Raw genomic sequence first — 21417 nt, forward strand, 5'->3', positions numbered from 1 at the left:
CATCCCAGACATTTATAACGTGTATCGTACCCATTGGTTGTAGGAAGTTCAAAATCCCCAGTTCCTTCCTTCCGTACTGGAGTGGTGGGCAATGTTTCAATTTTTTCCAACTTCATCTGGTTTTACGCCCGCGTTTTACGGTTTCAAACACAGCCTCACGGGTAAGTATAGTAAGGGCTAGCCTTGTTGGAACTCTCTGTAAATAGTGCTACGGCTATTTAATTAACTAAATTCCAATCCAACGGTGGGACATAGTTCTCTCCCCACTACAAGAAAACAAGGCATGGTCCCTCCCTGGTTCTGTTCCCCAAACTGGGCAAAGGCATTTGTGGAGGTTTCCTCTCCTCTCTTTCCTTTCTGTTGCTCAGTCACTCACCACTGTTTTGGACAGACTCCGAGGAGGTGAGTAGGGTCGATGGGGCCCACATGGTTTTATAACCTTGCGTTATTGTTCTCTGCGCAGTTTGAAAACTCGAGAGACTGCCGTCAGTCTAGTGGACCCACCCAGACCCATCACCCACTCACTCTCATGGGGCGCACTGTGTTTCACTTTCCACTCTCCACTACCCTCACAGCTCAAGAAGACGGCGGCGGCTTTGTGGCGACCTCGGAGATGCTCCTCCTTTAGCACTCAAAGCCTTAGCTCTCTCTCTCTCTCTCTTTGCTTCTCGCTATGGTAGTGCACGGAGGAGCGGCCGTGCTTGTGGGTTTTCTCGCTTTCCTAAAATTGCAGCGGATGGTAGTGGGAGGAGGTATCTCTCTCTTTTAAGCATTTTACTTACTCTGATCTTAAGCTTGTTAGGAGTAAGGCTGTTTCCGGCCCCGGGGGAAGGGGGTGGGGAGGAGGAAAAATGGCTACAATGTGTTAAAACTCCCGTGAACATTCAACTCTCTAACTATTCTACCCTTTAGTTTAACGTCATTAATTGAATGCAAATCCTTGGATCTGTGCATTCATTTTGCGAGGAAATGGTGATTTGGGGAATGGTTATTGTTGGGTTGTTCCGCATTTTAAAATAAGTGTTTTCACTCTCCAGATTCTCAACCTTTTGGGCTCACCAAGTTTTCTTCTTTTGGTTTTCTGGTGGCCTCTTATTTCTTAGATGTTGGAGTTCTGGCACGATCACTGGTGGTGTTTGGGTAGATTCGTCTTTCAGAAGTGAAGTTCTCACAAATTATTCAACTATGCCTTAATTTTGTTTACTGGTTCCAGTTTTATGGGCGTTTAGGTTGCGTCTATATATCCTAAATCTGGGGTTTTTATGCGGGAATATTGCTGATGGTGGTGAATTTGCGGCTTGGTGTTTATTTGGTTAGGTTTTATGTTTGCTTTCCTGGGATTGCATTTAGTGGATCACTTGCTTTTTCTGCAGTTTCAGCCTAGATTCAGTGCCACTATACTTGATTCATGATGTTCATTCACTATTGCACATCTCATATAATGGAATTGCTTATAGCCTGACTGATTGTTACTTAATGTGATATTTGTCAGTGGTTTTGTTTATGTGCTTAATGTAGGGCCAGTCATCTATGCAAGGGAATTCATTTCAATTACATTGCTGTCTGACAAGAGATTCCTGTGCAGATTGCCCCCTGGACTTAAGTGCATCAAATTTTACCCTGGCAGCTTCTGCGTGCTCTAATAATGGTGACAGAGGGAAGTGCTGCCGTTATATCAATGCCTTTGTTGCAGTTTCTATTGCTCGTTATGCCAATTTGACAAGCAACCTGGGGGTCCCTTCAGAGTTATCTGAGGTCTGCCTTCATTCCATATCTGGAACTCTAGAACTGAATGGTGTGCCTCCAAATGCTACAATTTTTTGTGCACTTGGTACTAAAATTCCAGTTAATTATGAGTGCGAGGGCCGAACAACTGTCATGCAAATGCTGCAATCTCCACGGTTTGGTAATGTCACAGAGAATTGTAAGTTGCCACTTTTGGGGGGGAGTAGTTGTAGAAGGTGCATAAATGCCGGCATTGTATACCTCAAACATCTGGTAGGAGCAGACAATAACCTGACATTTAGTACCTGCCGGGATGCCACTTTTGCTGCACTTGCAAGCCAAGGTGACAACGTATCTACAAATGAAATGGCAAGCTGTTTCTTTGGAGTTCAAGGGCCTAGTGTTTCTCCAGGTATGCCTATGTTGGAGGTTATGGTTACGAGTTTTTTATGGAAAATTGTAAGAAAACTTAACCAAATAAATATCATATTTTGCCCAATAATTAAAAAAAAATCTCAAATGAGTAACATTTTCAGTTCTTGTGTGGCTTTCATCATAGTTGAACACCATTACCTTATTGATGCCCTACTTATATGTGCCTCTGAAATCGTCTTTAAAGGGGGTTCTACGGTTCTACCTATCGCTCTCTCTCTTCTTCTCCTTTTTTTTTTTTTTTTTTTTTTTTTTTTTTTAATTTCATTTTACAGAGAATAACCCTAAATTAAGACTGAACTAAATGATAAATGAAGCGAAACTATGAACGACTTTACTACAAAGAGAATGAGATTAATGTATCAATATCTGGACTCTTTGTAGAATAGGAATTAAAGTGAAGATCTTTTCCCGATTTGTTCTGTCGAGATCTAACTGCTCCAATCTGTTTTTTTATTCATATTGGAAGTTCTCATACATATCAGTTCACCTTTGGAGAAAGTGGAAGAAATCTTTTCAATATTCCTTGAACAAAGAAAAAAAGGAGAAATTATCAGTCATATAAAAAATCGGGTTTATTCTGGATCTTTCTTTTACTAATCAGGAGAATTCGAATAACTATTTGTAAATTATTTATGTAAATCGGAGCTTATAAACATTAGACTATGTGAAAACAGTTTTTTGTGCCATGGGTCTACTTGGGAAAAAAATTAGTTAAATATTGGCTCAACGTGGTTGTTTTCTCAAGTTGGACGGAAACAATTTAACCCATGAAGTTACTTTGGAGCACATCTTGAAGAGATATGTGTTTGTGATGAGGTGTCTATAATGAATGTGATCCATTGGTTTTTGTGAACTTTTACTTTAAACTATGCTGTTGGATGGGAAATTTCTGCAGTAACCAAGGATTAAGTCTACTCTACCATCATTCCACTTCTTCTGAAGCTCTTTGGAGCTGATTGTCTCCTCCCAAGGCCTTCTAGTACTGATTTCAATTTTGACAGAATTCCTAGCAAGAATATTATTAAGCTGATTCTTTTAGAGCTGGCTAGGGCATGAATGTAAGTTCATATGAAACTCAATGGATCTTAATGATGTTTGGTTTTCCATTTTATCTTTTGGATTTTTTGGGAATTGGAAATTGATTAGACAAATTATCATCCTGTTCCTTCCTTAGACCTCCTCACTTGTGAATGTCCAGTGATGCTTTTGATTGAAGAGTCCTTGCTCTTTGCAAGAAAATCCTGACCGTTGTTGGGAAGAGAGGATTTTTCTGCTCCTGATTGTTGATTTCAATGAAATGGTCTGATTTTGTGTACTTGGTGGAAGGGAAAAGAGGTCGAGCTTAGTAGTATTTGCACAGGGCACTTGTACAACCTTACCTGCAGGGCCCCTTTTCTTTTGGTTAATTACTACTTGCCATCTGGATCCACTAGGTTCTGGCTGTATCATAATCATTTTTTATGATTTATCAAAACAATTACATTGTTTTTTGTATGTATTATTTGAGTTGGTTAGTGTCTGGCTATTTTTATTTTGATGCTTTTTTAATATTTGTAGTCAATGATATACTTAAAAGTTTTGGATCTTATTTGTCACATGGAATTATGAGTTATGACACCTTAAGTATCTAGTTATTCCTGGGGGGTCTTTTGAGGTGGGGCGATGTGATATCATGTGATTTTATTTTATTTTTTTGTTGTTGCAATGCTTCATATACACTGTGCACAACTTCTTTTCAGCAATGTGCCCAACAGAATTTTGTACTCTATCCAAAAAAGAAAAAATGTAAATTATCCAAGAAAGGTAGTAAGAACTTTCAATCTAGCTGTGTTCTACTTTGTTACTGTTTTTAGTCATCTGTTTCCTTTCATTTTTTACTTTTCCTTTTTCTTGTCCTTGTTTGGATATATGTAGCCCGACCGCATCAAGTTGGGATGAGGCTTTTTTGTTGTTATTAGTTTTACCCATAAATTGCTATAATGGTTTATACGTCGAATGTTGTTAACTCAAAAATAAAAATCCTTAGGATTTGGATTTTATTGTAGTTGCACATTTGTGGTAATGATCCCCCCCCTCCCCTTTTGTTTAAATTGGTAGTTTCAGTGCCATCCCCACCTTTGCTCGTACCCGAGGCGTCTCCAAGTCCATTAGCTGCTGCTAGCCCCAATCAGTCCGTGGTTGGATTACCTTTTGAAGAACATCATCATACCAACCACCTCACGGTAATCCTAGGTGTCGGCATTGCAGTTACTTTGGTGGCTGTTCTGCTGCTGATAATATTGATACTTCTCATTCGTAGAAAAAGCAGAGAGCTAGAGGATTCAGAAAGTCCTGACAAGACCCCATGGAAAGCTTTACCACCTCGACTGAACCGAAAATGTCTGGAAGGTTGGGTTATTGGCTTCTTTGAGGTCTAATTTCTGCTTGATCCTCAGATACATGAACCGAAATCTGATGGTAATGTGTGCAGGTCCATCATCCATGATCCGGAAGTTCACCTATAAGGAAACAAAGAAGGCTACAAACAATTTCAGCACAGTCATAGGAAGAGGAGGATTTGGAACTGTCTACAAGGCTCAGTTTGCTGATGGATTTGTGGCAGCGGTGAAGCGGATGAACAAAGTTTCAGAGCAAGGAGAGGATGATTTCTGCCGAGAGATGGAACTTCTTGCAAGACTGCATCATCGTCATCTTGTGGCTCTAAGGGGATTTTGCATTGAAAAACATGAGAGGTAATTTGTCTATTGTATTTCTCACTGACCTGCATGCACCGGTACCATCTAACATTTTCTTTCCCCCATCACAGATTTCTGATGTATGAGTACATGGAAAATGGAAGCTTAAAGGATCATCTTGATTGTATGAATTTCCAGCCTGTTTCTCTCTGGTACACATTTTATAATCAGTATTCATTAATTAATTTGTTCACTAACTAAGATCCATTTATTCAGCTCCTGGGGGAACTCCATTGAGTTGGCAAACAAGAATCCAGATTGCCATTGATGTGGCTAATGCTCTGGTAATCCATAAATCTTGTTACTGGAACCAGTTGATTCTAATTTGGTAGCTTGGATCTTTTTGGTTTAAACCGAGCTAACCTGTGTTCTGGACTTATTTTACTTATGGATGCCCCATTTATGTTCTCATTTGCAGGAATACCTACATTTTTATTGTGATCCTCCTCTCTGCCACAGAGATATAAAGTCCAGCAATATTTTACTTGATGAGAACTTTGTTGCAAAGGTATTGCACATGGCTAGCTGTATGTCAAACTTTTTGTCTTTAGTTCAGCCTTGAGGATTTATGGAATCATTATTATAATTATTTCTACACCAATCTTGTTCTACCATTTCACTATTTAAAGACGTAACATCAGCTTCTGCCACTGCTACTTTTTTTTTTTTTTTAATTTTATTTTTTGCCCATGCCCTTGTACTCTTTTTCAGGTTGCGGACTTTGGCCTTGCACATGCTTCAAAAAGTGGTGCGATTAGCTTTGAACCAGTGAACACTGATATCCGGGGAACTCCTGGTAATTGAAGATCTTTGAAGTTTCAGATTTTATTTCTTATTATTTGTTTTAAAGGGACATAACTCTTAGAGTGTTTGCAGGTTATATGGATCCTGAATATATGGTAACTCAAGAGCTGACTGAGAAGAGTGATGTATACAGTTATGGTGTGCTGTTGCTAGAGCTAGTAACGGCAAGGAGAGCAATCCAAGACTGTAGGAATCTGGTGGAATGGTCCCAAGTTTTCATGGCAACAGAATCTAGGCTACCTGAACTTGTGGATCCTTCCATAGGGGATTCCTTTGACTTGGAACAGCTTCATACAATTGTGACAATTGTGAGATGGTGTACTCAAAGAGAAGGAAGGGCAAGGCCTTCAATCAAGCAGGTTTTGAGGCTTCTATATGAGAGTTCAGATCTGATGCATAGTGGTTTCATACAGGATATGCAAGATGAAGATTATGATGGCACTGAAGGTATGGCAAGGAATAGTAAAGGGAAGATGCAAAAGGTTGAGGGGATCTTTCACAGTGGGGATGCAAGGTGTCTTCCTTCATCTTCAAGTACATCTAGGTCCTACTGTAGCAGGAGCTTTTTATTTGAAACAGGCTCTCCACAATCTCCTCCTGGAATTTTCTCTGTTTGAATAGAGGGGCTGCCAGATGGTGCTTCTCTGACTCAGCTGTCTTCAGCCACCTATGATGGTTTGCAAGCTCTCAATTGTTATTTGGGCCTAGCAATGGTTGCCAGGTAAGGGATCATGTGCTTTAGTAGGGTGTTCCTCTTTATTGGTATAGACTTTCATTCTTGAATATAAGGCTGGAGATAATTAACTACCAGAAAGATCCAAAATGGTGACGGATTGCCATGCTCTTTGTTTTATGTTGCATGGAATTACTAATTTTTTCTTTTTTCCCCCCTTTGAAAGATGAGATATAGAATATCTAATAACAATATATGAGTTAAAAGTGTTTCAGCTTGTATTGTTTAAAAATTGTGGTCCAAGTAACCAAGCCACCCAGTCAGAAAATTGAGATTGATGGTTTGGATAATTCTTAAAGTTGTATTAGTGTTAGTCTTTTTTTAATTTTTTATTTATTTATTTATTTTTTTTTTATATGTAACTTCTTTTTTCCTTGTTCTCCAAATATCTGAGATATTTACACTTTGTAATGTAAATTTCAATTAGATTTTATTCAAACCTGTCACAATTTCTGACCTGACGTAAAATCTATTGCAATTTTTCTGTATCCCTGTCTTTTTCATCTGTAATTTTTTATTTACAATACCGTCCACAAATACCCATTTGCTAACTTGAAGAAGACCCGTCTTGAAATTAAAATTACCAGTTAGTCAATCAGGGCTTGAGACAATATTCTTTTGTTGAAATTAAAGTCCTGCTTTGAGCCAAATGCTTGAAGATTCTGTATCCATTCCTATTGTGACAAAAAAAAAAAAATCCTTTCAAAAGGAATCACCTTGATATTAGTCACAATCTTGCTGAAGTTCTTTGCCATTTGAAATCTCTTCTTGGTGGAAAATAGTGACCAAAGCAGGATAATTGAGATAAGGTGGGCTGTCATTGGCAACTCCATTGAATTTGTCTATTCACAGCACTTGGCTGCTTGTTGTATCCAATACAGTGGTGAAGATGCAGTTGAAGCATGTTGAGATAGGGATATTACATCAACCACATCAAAAATTGCTTGGTCTGTTCCAGCTCGCACATGACTCTTGGCACATTGGTCAGTTTGTCCCTCATGTTACAGGAAGTTTTGCCGCAGTCCTACTCTCAAGTCCTTGGAAACTTTTCCACTGGCAGCTGGTACTCCTTTTCTGAAGGACCTTGCCCTAAGAACTTCAGATGCAGAGGGGAATTACTAAATCTAAATGCTGTTCCATTCCTGCATTCATCCCATGTCTCTGGTACAGGTGAATAATGTGGTCACTAAAATTGTGTCAAAGACGTTTCCATGTCAATTATTCCTTGAGCCTCCTGTCTGTTTGCAAGTAAAATGAAGGGAAGGGAAGTAAAATTGATTTTAAAAAGGAAAAGGGTAATTTGGTAATCATGATTGGGTAACCTACTTAAAACTCCTATCTTATTTGGCAATTATATTTTTCAGATATTATCATTATTAGTTTCCTTTTCAAATCAAAGGGATTTTGGTTGCAAAGTAAAGTAAAATTTAGTAATCAGATTTTGAATGATTAGTATTGATTTGATTTCACTTTCCTTCCCTTTATTTCCCTTGCAACCTAATGGAGACTGAATAATTTTTTTCTGTAAAATGCCATCACCTTTTGGGTATTCCTTTGCTTTTAGGCTGAGAAATCTGGTGGTGCTTTACCAAAAAAAAAAAGGAAAAAAAGGGAAATATGGTGGTGTGGGTGGTAACAATATTACCAAAAGGACTTGTGACTTATGGCATCATTTTCTAGTAATATTTGCAGCCAAGATATGTTGCATTGGCTATAAAGTCATGCATGATGTGACTGTAGGACAGCAGTTCCCTCTTGTCATGGGTATATCACCAGTTGACTTTACCTGCTAGTGAGGGCTGGTGCAATGGTGCAATGGTGCAACGGCGCAATGGCGCAATGGCGCAATGGCGCAATGGCGCAATGGCGCAATGGCTTAAGGGCTAAGGTTTTCAGTTTGTGAGATTGGTCCATATGGATGAGGTTTGTCCTGCTATAACTGGAATTGCTGCTAGTACCCCCAGATGATGAGATGAGCAATTTAATTAAGTTTCGGTTGCGATTGAGAGGATGGACTGGAGAGATGATCTGCAAGGATGATTAATGGAGATGTTTACCTGTATTGAGCTTTAACTACAAACAGGTATTTTTTGTTGGCCATTTTTCCTGGTAGTGTCAATAAATGTTTGTTGTATTTTTTAATGATTGATCTTGTTTGTTTCCTTGTCCACCCTTGCTTGAAACTTTTCTCTCATCTACCCCATTCCTTTGTTTTTTACTGCCTCTTGTTTCTGTTCCTCCTTTATTTTCTGTCTAGTCACAAAATTGTAATGAATTCAGGTAACTCCAGTGCTTCTATGCATAACCATATGATATGATTATGGCCTGCTTCTTGAAATAGATTCAAACCAACTAAAATCGATGGTTGCCCACCAAAACATGTATCAAGTGGAAACATGAATACCCAATGGCCCTTTTGTCTTGGAAGACTGATAAAACTTAAAGCTTACTACTTGTGTGTGCACTTATGAAGGACTAGATAACTGATCTAATCGATTGGAGACCTGAGGAGCTGTACTCAAATGTTTGTGCAAACTTTAAGAGACTCTTTTCTTCCCCTCCCCAATCCATTTTGGCTTTGTTTCATTTTTGTTTGCTGAAGTTAATGCTTTGGTTTAGTATTTCAGTGTCTTTGGTTGATTCAAACCATTACTATCATCTCAATCCTGGCTTATATAGCTAAAATCAGGCTGGCTTAGGCTGTGTTTGGCACAGCTGTATTTTTTAGATTCACTTTCTGCTAACACTTTCCGTTATGGTAAGAATATGTTAGAAAAAGAAAAGACAGTTTTCTTCACTGGTAGCTAAACAATGGGGTGGTCCAGATAGGACCCCCTCTCTCCACCCTATTGTTTTGGGTCGGGGCCATGGTGGCCTTAGGAAACTCGGTCAAAAAATTTCTCTTTCAAAAATATAAAAACCAAAAAAGAAAACAGATTAGAGAAAAACAGTGAAGAAACATATTTTTATTTTAACCATTCGAATACAAGGCAACCGGAATTTCTATTTTGGCATGGCACAAGGTCGCGTGCCACAAGCTTCCCAGTCTACGCCCCCGCGCGCAGGATTGGTGCATGGCTCTTAGTCTCATGGCCCCCAAAGACTACAAAAGTAAAGCCTGCCAGGTGTTTGGCTTATCGCCTCTATGAGGCTCATCCAAAGACTATTTCAAAGTTTTTTTTTTTTTTTTGGAAGAACTATTTCAGAGTTTTTAGGAAGCCAAGGAAGTGCTCAGAGGTCTGAAATGTTATACAACAACAACAACAATCATAACCTTGTTCCAACTAAATGGGATCGCTAAAAAGATCCGATATGGAAATTAGAAAATAAAAAAGCCCAAAAGAGTTTAAAATGAATAAAAATTGAGATAAGATAAGAAGGTAAAGCAGTAGAGAAAGACACATCATGGAACATCCTGTATAAGGGGTCGGCAACACAGGTCTTTGTCCTCCACAAAACTCTATACGAAGTCATATTAGAATCGAGCTCTACACTATGCATATCTTTCCAAACCACTTCATCAATAATCATGTTAGATTTACCCCTAACTCTTCTGGCTCCTTCCCAATGAATTTGGTCACTCTTCCTTACTGGGGAATTCATAGGTCTATGTTGAATATGGTCATATCACTTCAATCGATTCTCACGGAGTTTGTCCTGGATTGGTGCAACCTCCAAATAGTTTCTAATACAATCATTCTTTACCTTATCTCTTCTATTCTTTCCGCACAACCCTATCAATATTCTTATCTCCGCTATACTCAGTTTATTCAAAGCAATCTTCTTGATTGCCTAATATTTCGTTCTATACATCATAATTGGTCGTATAACTGTCTTGTAAAATTCTTCCTTGAGGTTAATAGGCACTCTTTTGTCATATAGCACTTCCAATGCAGCTTGCCATTTCATCGATCCAATTTTAATCATGTGGGCAACATTATCTTCTATATCTCTCTCTTTGTCAATGATGGAACCCATTTATTTAAAACAGACACTCTAGGGTAGTTCCTGTTACCCGAGTTTCATCATTCACTTGCCTCCATTTTATTTTTCTAAAATATCATGACTCGTTGGATCAGTTTTAGTACTCAATATCCGGATCTTGCGGCTGAGTTTAAAGCGTGCAAGGCATGGTTGTTGGGAGCATAATAAATATCCCTGCATGCGTATTCATTAGCAGCGCACAGGAATCATAATAGATCGCGAACATCTCATCAAACTTCAATGCTAATGAGCACACGCTCAATGTGGAATTTAAAGAAATTCTCAGCCGCTCAACCTTTTCTAATATCCCTCGCTCCAGATCAAAGAACCTTTTCTGAGCCAATGAGAAACTGAATGAAGGGCGCTTTTCATTGTGAAGTGCTGCCCGTCAGATGATGCCTATCGAAGGGCACTCTTGCTAAATCCGTGTTTTGAGCCGGTTCACTTGTCTCCTTCCAAGGGTCAAGAATTTTCCCGATTCTCTGCGATTCAAATCCAAGGGCCATGATACACCCCCAATTTTGGTACTTCTTAGACTCGCTTAAGTAGGTCTCAAATTCCATTTGAAGGTCATTGATTGGCTGAACTTTGAAGGGGCATAACTCTCTCCTCTCAAATTCGATTGGAGTCATTTGAAAGGGTTTTCTCCCTTATTTTGTTCTCGACAACCTTAGAGCAAGAAGAGAGAAAGGAGAGGGAAGAAAAATACGAAAATCAGGGAAAGAAGACTCCCCCTTGCTTGTATGCATTGAATGAGGTCCATATACCTTAAGTGAAGCGTCAAGACTCCATTAATGGAGGTCTAGGTGGTTTGTTGCAAGTTAGTGCTTTACATTGAAAGCAAGTCAAGGAAGGAGAAGAGAAAAGAAGAAAAAGGGTTTGTGGTCCTCTATAGCATTGTACACTTGAAAGCTCAAATTCTCCAAGTCATGGGAAAAGTTGATAGTTCTTGTAAGTAGTATGACATAACGACGACATCTCAGGGTATCATACTCAACACAGACAAGGGGTTGTAAGTCTTCTATTCTTCTATTTTCTTTATTATATTGTTTGTATCTATGTATGTATCTATAGATAGAGTTGTGTGTTGTTGAATCTATGCTAGCCTAAGCTTCATCGTAGGACATATTTTATCATCTGAAAGAGGTGTACAATGGGTGCTGGACACTAGGAGTGGGTGTTGTCAACTATATTGGTACTATTGTTCCCTATCAGTTCTATGTTGGAAAAATTTGGGTGTAGGTACTCTCAGGTGTAGGTGCAACTAAAATAGTGTATTGAGAAGATACGAAGCTTTTACAGGCACTACTTTGAGGATGTAGGCATATTGTTGAACCTAGTAAAAATTCTTGTGTTGTGGGTGTGGATCCTGATGCGGCAAAAGTTAACTGGGTGATCTTCCCTGCAGTTCCTGGTGCTTTGGCCGACCTGCACAGAAGAGATGACAGGGGAGAGCTGGGCTGACCCGACTGGGAACTCTTCGATGCCTAAGTCAGATCTTTTCACAGCAGATGCTCAAGAGAACTTTTCCAGTAAAAGGAATGATTGATCGATCCTCTATGATGGAGGCTTACCTTGGTATTTATAGGCTGCTGATGGAGAGAGAAGGAAGGGCATTTGTGGAGAGCCCCGTTTAGGCGTAGAGTCATTGATGGGAATGGCTCTATGATTCTGGGAATATTTTGGGTCCCAAAGCATATTCTGGGAATATTCTAAATTGATTTCAGAGGTGCGAGTCATGAGAGGGGTGGACGCCTCTGATGACGTGTAGTGGATAGAGTCTTGCCCTCGTGATCAGGGATCACGTCCCTTGAATGTAGGAGTGGACGCGTGCACGTTTCAAGGTGCCTTACTTGACTGTGCCGAGTCGAGGTGACAGGTTGGTCGAGCCGAGGTGATTGGTAGCACGGTTTGATGGAGGGCCGAGGTGACAGCAGGGCTTGATGGAGGGCCGAGGTAGTAGCACGGCCTGAGGAGATGCTGAGGTGGTAGCATAGCCTGATGAGATGCCGAGGTGGTAGCACGACCTGATGGAGGGCCGAGGTGGCAGCACGACCCTGGTGGCAGCACAACCTAATTGAGGGTCGAGGTGGCAGCACGGCCTGATGGAGGGCCGAGGAGGCAGCATGGCCTGATGGAGGGCCGAGGTGGCAGCAAAGCTTGAGGAGAGCCGAGGTGGTGGGTCAGTTTTCTGTTTAGGTTTGTATACACGCTTCAACCGTGCTGAGGAAGGGGACATATTTTGCCTCATCAGTTCCTTTGTTTATTTTTTTGTTAGGATTGAAGTGCGTATATTACAGAATGGGTGTACACACCTGGAGGTGCCTATTACTAAGAGGCTAAGTGTGTACACGTCATTGTGATTATCTGTGTGCAGTGCCAGCTATGACTAATAAGTTTAATGTATGATAAGATAAAGAAAAAAATATTTTATGTCACTAGTTCCGTAGATCAACCCTTATAGGGGTGCCTTCATCTAGGGGTGTCAATTCGTGGCCCGACCCGACTAAACCTGTAATACCCTACTTCTTAAACCCGGTTTGATTACACGGTTGATCCGGTTTAACTATGCAGGACCCGAACCAGAGAGAGTTAAAGCGGGTTCCTTATGAACTATGATGGTAAGGGTGACCTTAAACACCAGCTGGCCCGACAAGTCCGAGCCAGTGCCAGAAGAGACGGGTGTACCCAAGTCGTGTACATGCACCTATCACAAGGCCATGTACGGATAAAGTAGGTATGTAGCTGTATATTAAGGCGCATACGTATATTATATCGTATGCCAAGAGTGAGATTCGTGCCGAGGCCCAAATTCTGTCAAAATCTCATTTGTTGGCTAAGTTTTGGCCCTCAGGTGGGCGGACAGGTGGGCGCATCCACCCACCTGAGTGACCCATCCATGTGATTGCTTAGTTATTTAGGAAGTATAAATAGCATTTAAATTTTCCTTTTTCTTTTCTCATTTATGACACTCGGTCGTTGGTGAGAAGAGTAAAGAGGAGAGAGAAAAGAAAGGAAAGAATAAGAGAAGAGAAGCAAGAGGAAGAAGAGATGGATTTCAGCGGCGCCGAGGCTTGATCTTCCCATTCCGACGCTGGAAGAGGGATCTCCAACACTAGATCTACGTTTAGAGGTGAGCAAAGGCTGGGTTCCTTAAACTTTCACCATACCCAGGTAAAACCCTTGATTTGGGTAGGGTTTCTTGAGATTTTGTAAATCCCCCTTGAGATGATGAATCTAAGGTTTAAATGATGATCTATGTGTTGATTTCGAAGGATTTGAAGAAGTATTTACAAGGTTGGAAAAGCATTGTTGATTTGAAGTGATTTTGGGGTTTTGAAGGTGTTCTTGAGCAAAGAAGGTAAGATGGTTTCCCATTCCTTAAATCTAACCTAGATCTAGGTTAGAACCATCTTATGAGACATTGAATGTGTGGATAATGGGTTTGGAAAAGCCCCATTTGAATCCCCAAAGGTTGGGGGAAGTTTGGGAAGAAACAACAGTTTCCCGCCAAGACCGGTGGGCCATTTGGCCCGCCTGAGGGCACCCGCCTGAGAGGGCAGAACCTTATGGGCCAACCAGTGGGCCACCCTACCCGCCGGTCTTAACAGGACCCTCGGGCCAGACCGACGGGCCGACCGGTGGGCCGACCTACCTGTCGGTCAGGACTGGTGGGCTGTCCAACCCACTCGAGAGGCTCCGAATGTGATTTTTACGTTCGATTGGACCCAAATCGGACGTGTGACCTTACTTTAGGATTCTAAACATGATCTTGTCATTGGATCATGTTAATCTTGATCCCAAAGTGGCGAAATACTAACCCCGCTCACTTATGTTAGATTCACCAAAGCGTACGCTTCTCTTACCGAGCGTGAGTCCTTGTACACTACAGGTAAGTGGGAAGAGGACGTTTGGCCTTGTTTCAAGGCATTGTTTGGCATTCATTTAATTGTATCTAGTCTAGCCATGCCATCATGAAAATGCTATGTAGATTAGTCATCCTCACATTGTTATGCATGGGTGTTGTGTTTATTTTCTAAATGCCAAGTGATGATATGCTTATGTGATGAATGTTGACATCATTGTGCATGATGCATTGATAGACTAGATGCTGTAGTCGGCTTGGAAACGAGTGCATTGGTGGCCTATGGTATGGGACGCGGTGGTACTATGCAATCGTACTATTGTCATATAGGAGCATGCGGTTTAGGATTATCACCTTCCCGTGCTACGACCCTTCCCAACAGGGGTTAAGGTGTTGGGTTACCATTTGGGGGGAAGCAGTGGTCGCGGTTGTCGGGTCACTGTGGCGGTTAGACATTATGCCCGACTGGTCATTAGGACAGTTGGCAATCCCGGTGGTATATTCAAGAGGGCCAATCGTACTGCTTTTAAATTGCTGGAGTCAGCACCTTTAATTTCTGTCATTTATTTTATGTTGAGAGCCGGTGGTTGGCATGTTTTACTTTTTCGAGTACTCACGGTGGGCCTTCTCCGACAGCCCTATAGGCGTATCGCGGGATGGAGTTCGCGGCTCGTACCCGGAGTATACGCGCATTGTGGTTGTAGTAGCACTAAACCAAAGACTTAGTAATGTTGCTTAGGTGGATGTGATTAAAAATGTAATGCATAGCATGTAGTACATATGATTGTGTTTTGATGTGTGGACTGCTGTGTGGTCCATCTTACCACTTACTGAGCTAGTGAGCTCATCCCACGTGTGCACCTCTTTTAGATGATTTTGCAAGTCATCAACCAGATGATCACGGGGCGGGTCCCACAGTTGAGTTCCCTAAAGAGGACTGGTGGGCCCTTGAGGAGTTAGAGCACGGCACTGATTGCTCGTGCGAGAGTTGTGTTGTTGGACCGCAATTCTGATACCTAGCTGAGCTCCACTTTTGATGCCGAGCTGAGCTATACCTTGTGATGTCGAGCTGGGCTCAACCTTTGATACCGAGCTGAGTTCTAAGCTTTGATACCGAGCCGAGCTGTACATTCTGATTTTTTATGATTCCTGTGGTGTACTTGATATGTGAATTGTACTCTTATTGTGTAAATATCATGCCTTCGGGCCCACATGTATTTAACTATTATGTCACAATTCGGGTATCAAGTATTATGGGAATATTCGCAGGTAAACCAAGTCTTCTGCTGAACTGATGAGCTCTTTTTTAGTTGTGTGTATGCTGTGGTGGAATACTGTATCAGATGATCCTGACAGGTTTGGGTTAACCAGTGTTAACCCGGTCACTGGCCCGGTTCTGTGTGAACGGGGTGTGACAACGGTGGTATCAGAGCGTGATGCTCTGCTCCATTCACAGCATACCATTAGACCCCATAGAATCTATAATAGGAACTGGGATTGGGTTAATGTAAAAACTTTAAAGAGTTAAAAGCCAAAGAAAGAAAGTATTAAAAAAAATGGTTATATTTAGGTTGTTGCATTCATGGCATGCATGAGAGGAAATGAAAGATTTATTTATTAGATGTCATAACCCATCGAGTAAGAGTTTAACGAAATTTCGGCAGCATAACGGCGCAAAATGAGATTTCCAAAAATTTTCACGCAAACACCTGATAAACGATATATTCATATATTTAACAATTATCAAAAGTAACAATAGACACCACAACTAACTACACAAGTATTCAAACATACAAATTCATCACAAACCACTGTCAAAACACAATCATCCCACAAATAAGTCCAGTTACAGAGAAAATACAAAGAATGAGAAAAGAAAGAAAAAAATTACAATAGGATCAACAATAGGAAACAGGTGAGAAGCTGGTGTGGACGAGCTAAGTCCTCACTGATCATCGTCGTCGTCGTCGTCTATTATTACTACGTTCGCCGGAGGTCTAGAGTTGACGTTGAGGCGATGGTCATAATAGTCAAACCTCAAGTTCACCAGTCGTACCTCCCTCTGAAGTCGGCCAAAATCTGCTGAGATGGCATTGGCCGTGGTATCCAAGTCCTGGCCCAGTCTGAGGAAGGAATCCTCCAAGGTAGCCTGCCTCTCCAGGATACGTTCCTCCCTAGAAGTACTCTCATCCAGTCTTCTCAACAGCTGATCTTGCCCGTCTTTCAAAGCCCTCATGGTGGACATCATGCCCTCAAAATCATATGCACCACTCTCAGGTAGTGGGGCTCTATGTTGTGGGCCTGCAGCTCTGGTGAAGCCAGGATCAGCACCTCTCGACTCCTGAGGCACCTCCTCAAGGATGTCCTCATCCACCAAATCATTCCCCTCATCCTCCTCACTGGACTCCTCCTCCATGGGAACATCCTCCATAGGGGCAGCTCTCCTATCTCTACCTCTCTGAGCTCCTGCTCTCTGAGGTGTATCCATAAGGGTGTGGAGACCCATCCTCAAGAGGTTTCCCCTGTTGAACTTGTCCGCCAGAGTCTTCCCCTCCTTACCACTCAGGTCCACTCCGAAGAACTCAAAGATCCGAGTAAGGATCCTGCCATATGGGAATCCTCCATCCTCGAGGTGAGAAGTGTGGTGCTCCATGGTCTTGAGGATGACATAGGGTAAGCACAAGTGCTTGTCACCTCCCTCTAAAGCATTATAGATGCAGAAGGCTAAAAAGGCTGCCATGAAGCCCACCTGGTTCCGGTGACCTCCTTTGGGGAGCAAGTTGAACTGGACTAATCAGACAAATACATGAACCTCCGAGAAGAATGATGTCTCGAACTCCGGACGTGCACTGCTGCCACAGATGGTCTCATAAATGTAGTCCGGTGTCTCCAAACTCATGAATGGGCCCAGGGGCTTACTCCTGAGAGGACTATAGTAACGGTGCTCGGTTGCAGAGATGCCCAAAATGCTGGCCAAGGTGTCCACGGTCAACTGGATGTCCACCCCCTTCACCATGCTGACTATAGCATACTCCCCGTACTGGTAGGAAACCTCCAAGTTGCAGTAGAATCTACGGACCAACTGCTCATAGCACGGACGGTCTACATAGAGGATAGACTGCCAGCCTAGTGCTGTGAACCTCTCCTGAAGCTGAATCTTGTGGAAGTCGCCAACTACCACAATCTTCTCCATCATTACTGACCACTTCAGGAAGGCCTGCCAGTTGGCTGCTGCCTCTAAACTGTGGAAGAGTTCCTCGTCATAGTCAGAATGATCAATGGGGGTAGGTCCGGGTCTCCCTGTGCGGGGGGCTGGAGAACTAGTTCCCGCACTCTTTCACTTGGAAGCGGTGGTCTTACGCCGAGTGCCAGAGGATGCGGGCTCCTTGCCTTTGCGAGATGACATCCTAGCAAGAAAAGAGGAAAGCAGGGTGAGTAAAGAAAAAGAGAATAACAAAGCGAATAAAAAGAGGGGTGAGCAATAAGAGGAAGCCCCAAAACCCAATTTTCACAAAACAGAAAAGTGACAAGACAGAGAGTAGGGCAAAACAGCAAGGTAACAAGGGGCAAGTAAAGCATGGCAAGTAGAGAATGATAGAAAAGAAAAACCCCAATTCTCATTGTGCAAGTTCAATCTAAGGAAGGAAAAATGGAAAAAAACTCACATAGAGTGAAGCATGAAGCTTACATGCTCATGGGGGAAATGCCGTCATTCTACAATTTAGAATATGCAAAACACATGCTAATGTGCTATTGAGGTCCACAAATACGAAAGGGTGTAAAGAAAATCAAAGAAAACCCAACACAAAAGATGGATTTTAATGGGAAGGTATGGGATTTCACACACAAGGTACTTTCTATGATCTCTACAGTATGCTAAGTACAAATCAAACATAATGCATTGCATTTGAGTCATTAATTGGGGAAAAAGAGTAAGAATTGAAGAAATCCCCAAATTTGAGAAAACTAGGGCACGGTTGGGATTTTTCTCAAAAATGGAGAAGTAAATCCTAAAAAAAACTAGAAATAACCACAAGAGAAACATCACAATCATATGGAAACACTGTTCTATGGAAAGAAACATGGGAAAAGAACCTAGATTAAAGTCTACACATGAGTTCTATCCCCCAAGTAAAAATTCTGAGAAGAAAAGGAAGAAGAACTTACTTGTGAATAGAGGAGTTGATCCTTCCCAAAAGCGCCGGATCGTTGAGTGAGATCGCGAGTGGAAGCGTCACAAAGCTCTCCAAAATCGTCTGGGAGGGAGAGAGAGAGAGAGAGAGAGGAAAGTGAAAGAATAAGACAGAACAGATCCTAAAAGGCCCTATTCAAGTTTTTGCTCGGTCAGGACCGACGGGCCAGACCGGCGGGCCATCTTGCCCATCGGTGTCAGCCCTCTGGTTGAAGTTTTGGACCGGCGGGCCGACCGACGGGCCAACCTGCCCTCCGGTGTCACCCGTCGGTTGAGAGAAAACTTGAAAAATAAGAAATTTTATTATTGTTATTATTATTATTATTATTATTAATATAATTATTACAATTATCGTTATTATTCTTATAATAATATGTTATGGTCAAGTGGGACCATTGACATACTTGTTGAAGCACTAACCCTGTATTTTTGGAATCAAGTTGTGGTTAGTTGCAAACTATCATACACTATAATACCCTGCGTGTTGGCATATAATTATGTGCCGATATCAATTCTATGGTGTTTAACCAATGTGATGTATGATATGTTCCAGGTACAGGGATACGATGGTACGTACTAGATCCGGTAGCAATGCTCGAGGTACCCTGTGTGGTCCTCGTCCGGTCGGTCGACCACCGAATCCCAGGAGGTCCCGCTCTGTGGGGCAAACTTCACTTCCACAACCTCCAGAGACCTTTGGTCAGGGTGGGGCACAAGAGGATCCACCTATGACTACACTTCCGAACCCTCCACCGGTCATTACTCCGGGGGATGTTGCTACCATAATTTAGCAGTCACAACAGGCTTTCCAGCAACAAATGTTTCAGCAACAACAAGTATTTATGACTGCTATTCAGCAACAATTGGACCTTTCTCAATTAGGTCAACCTCCCCGGATACTCACTCCATAGGACCCGCCTGTAGGGTCTGGTACGGGGCCACAAGTGGGAGGTACACCTCCAATTCCACCATTCAGTATTCCTCCGTATGGGGTGCCCCCTCCATATTCTTATTATCCGGCTTATGCTCCTAATTTTCTACCGACGAATAATACGTCAAAAGTAGTGGAGTCATTCAAGAGGAACTTGCCACCTGTATTCTCTAAGGTGGGGAGTGATCCTCTGAAACCGGACCAGTGGATTCAGGAGCTAGAGAAAATATTTGAGGTGATTGAGTGCACAAATGCACAAAAACTCATTTGTGCAGGGTTGCAACTCAAGAAGGAGGCCAACTCTTGGTGGCAAGCCTCTAAGCCCATATTGTTGGCTGCCCATTCGGAACCCACCTGGGAACAGTTCAAGGAGTTGTTCTTGGACAATCATTATCCACGCAGCTTTAGAGACCGCAAGGAGACTGAGTTTATGGCCTTAACTCAAGGAGGTAAGACTATCCTTGAGTACCAACAACAGTTTGAGAGCTTGTTCCATTTTTCCCCTAGGCATATGAGGATAGTTGAAGAGAAGGCTGCGAGATTTCTAAAGGGCTTAAAGGCATCCATTGGGTCTGTACTTGAGGTCTTGGATTTGACCGACTATGGCCAGATTATGCAAAAGGCCAAGACCATGGAGGATAAGCAGAAGGGAGAACAATCCCTCACCCCTGGACTGTGGAAGAGAGCAAACCCATTTCCGGATATGGGTAACTCCTCCAAGGCATACCGCGGATCGTACAGTTCTGGGCCTACATATAGGCAACCCTATAGACCATCTGGCTACCCTTCTAGACTGGCTGGTGGTTTGGGCTCCACATCTTTTCGCCCGAACACTAGTGTGGCACCTACAGTTCCAAGGTCGCCCCGACCTCCATCTTCAACAGGTCAAGTGCAGAGGGGCCCCGCCCCAGTTTCGACATCTCAGATCCGTTGTTTTAATTGCCATTCCTATGGGCACTATGCAAAAGACTGTCGGGTCAGACCAGCCTTGCCCTCCAGTCGGCCCTCGGCGTACCGACCTCCCTTAACTTGGGGAAATCAGCCGCAGGGAAGGATGTATGCCCTATCAGCTGAGGAAGCTGAGGCCAGCACAAAAGTGGTAGTAGGTACGTTTTAAATTTAAAAATTTCCTTATGTTAGATATTGATGACCTGCTGAAATTATATGCATTGTTACACTAGGTGTTCTATCCAAATTGGGCATACCAGCCTATGTTTTATTCGATTCGCGAGTTACACATTCATTCGCATCTAAGAGATTTGCTGAGAAACTTGGGATGCCACCCAGGATCCTAGATCATGGAATGATTGTTAGTATGCCTACTGGTAAAGTTACTCAGTTAAAGGTGTATGGGTCGTGCTCAGTGGAAATTAGTGGAAAGAACTTTGATGCACAACTCATTAAGTTCAATATGCAGAATTTTGATGTTATATTGGGCATGAATTGGTTGTCGGCTCATCGAGCTAATGTGATGTGTGCTGAAAAGCTGATTAGGGTGACAGATGACGAAGGAAGAGAATTGGTATACCAAGCAGATAAAGTGAAATGGGCTAGAAAGGTTCTTGTCTCCGGTCTTCAAGCAGTAAAGTTGTTGGAGAGTGGATGTCAGGGCTACTTAGCATCGGTACTTGATATTGATGCAAGGATTACACCTTTAGAAGAGGTAAAGGTGGTTAAAGAGTTTCCTGACGTCTTCCCAGATGATCTGATGCATTTACCACCTGATAGAGAGTTGGAGTTTGCCATAGATTTGACTCCTGGAGCAGCTCCAGTATCTAAGGCTCCATACAGGATGGCACCAGCTGAATTGAAGGAGTTGCAGATGCAGTTGCAGGAATTATTGGAAAAGGGGTTTATTCGCCCAAGTGTTTCACCTTGGGGTGCCCCAGTATTGTTTGTCAAGAAGAAAGATGGCAGCGTATGTGCATTGATTACCGGGAGTTGAATAAGCTAACCATTAAGAACCGATATCCTTTGCCACGCATTGATGATTTATTTGACCAACTGCAGGGT

The 21417-nt window shown here is 42.2% G+C and overlaps 1 protein-coding gene across 5 annotated transcripts; it reads left to right on the forward strand.

Annotated features, from left to right (window-relative positions):
- The first annotated feature begins 482 nt into the window (after positions 1 to 482).
- On the forward strand, positions 483 to 8602 carry LOC122063202 (probable receptor-like protein kinase At1g49730). Of its 5 annotated transcripts, none has more exons than XR_006135253.1 (10): positions 484 to 752; positions 1586 to 2137; positions 4258 to 4548; positions 4631 to 4892; positions 4967 to 5019; positions 5112 to 5179; positions 5314 to 5403; positions 5607 to 5691; positions 5772 to 7602; positions 7997 to 8602. XR_006135253.1 is itself a non-coding variant. In XM_042626918.1 (9 exons), the coding sequence occupies exons 2-9, from the start codon at positions 1531 to 1533 to the stop codon at positions 6314 to 6316; spliced, it is 2001 nt and encodes a 666-aa protein (XP_042482852.1). In that variant the 5' UTR covers positions 483 to 752; positions 1519 to 1530; the 3' UTR covers positions 6317 to 8602. The 5 variants fall into 5 exon arrangements, 2 of the variants coding, with proteins under 2 accessions (XP_042482852.1, XP_042482851.1); XR_006135254.1 differs by having other exon boundaries at positions 8173 to 8602; XR_006135255.1 differs by having other exon boundaries at positions 5772 to 6420; positions 7314 to 8602.
- The last annotated feature ends 12815 nt before the right edge of the window (positions 8603 to 21417 follow it).

The sequence above is a fragment of the Macadamia integrifolia genome, unplaced genomic scaffold, assembly GCF_013358625.1.
Source record: "Macadamia integrifolia cultivar HAES 741 unplaced genomic scaffold, SCU_Mint_v3 scaffold125, whole genome shotgun sequence".
Lineage (NCBI taxonomy): Eukaryota > Viridiplantae > Streptophyta > Magnoliopsida > Proteales > Proteaceae > Macadamia > Macadamia integrifolia.

Bases quoted from the DNA above. Each gene is read 5' to 3' on its own strand.
- LOC122063202 (XM_042626917.1), top strand. From the start codon at position 674: ATGGTAGTGCACGGAGGAGCGGCCGTGCTTGTGGGTTTTCTCGCTTTC. The intron at 753-1,585 runs GTATCTCTCTCT...ATTCCTGTGCAG, and splicing joins GCGGATGGTAGTGGGAGGAG to ATTGCCCCCTGGACTTAAGT. The intron at 5,180-5,313 runs GTAATCCATAAA...TCTCATTTGCAG, and splicing joins TTGATGTGGCTAATGCTCTG to GAATACCTACATTTTTATTG.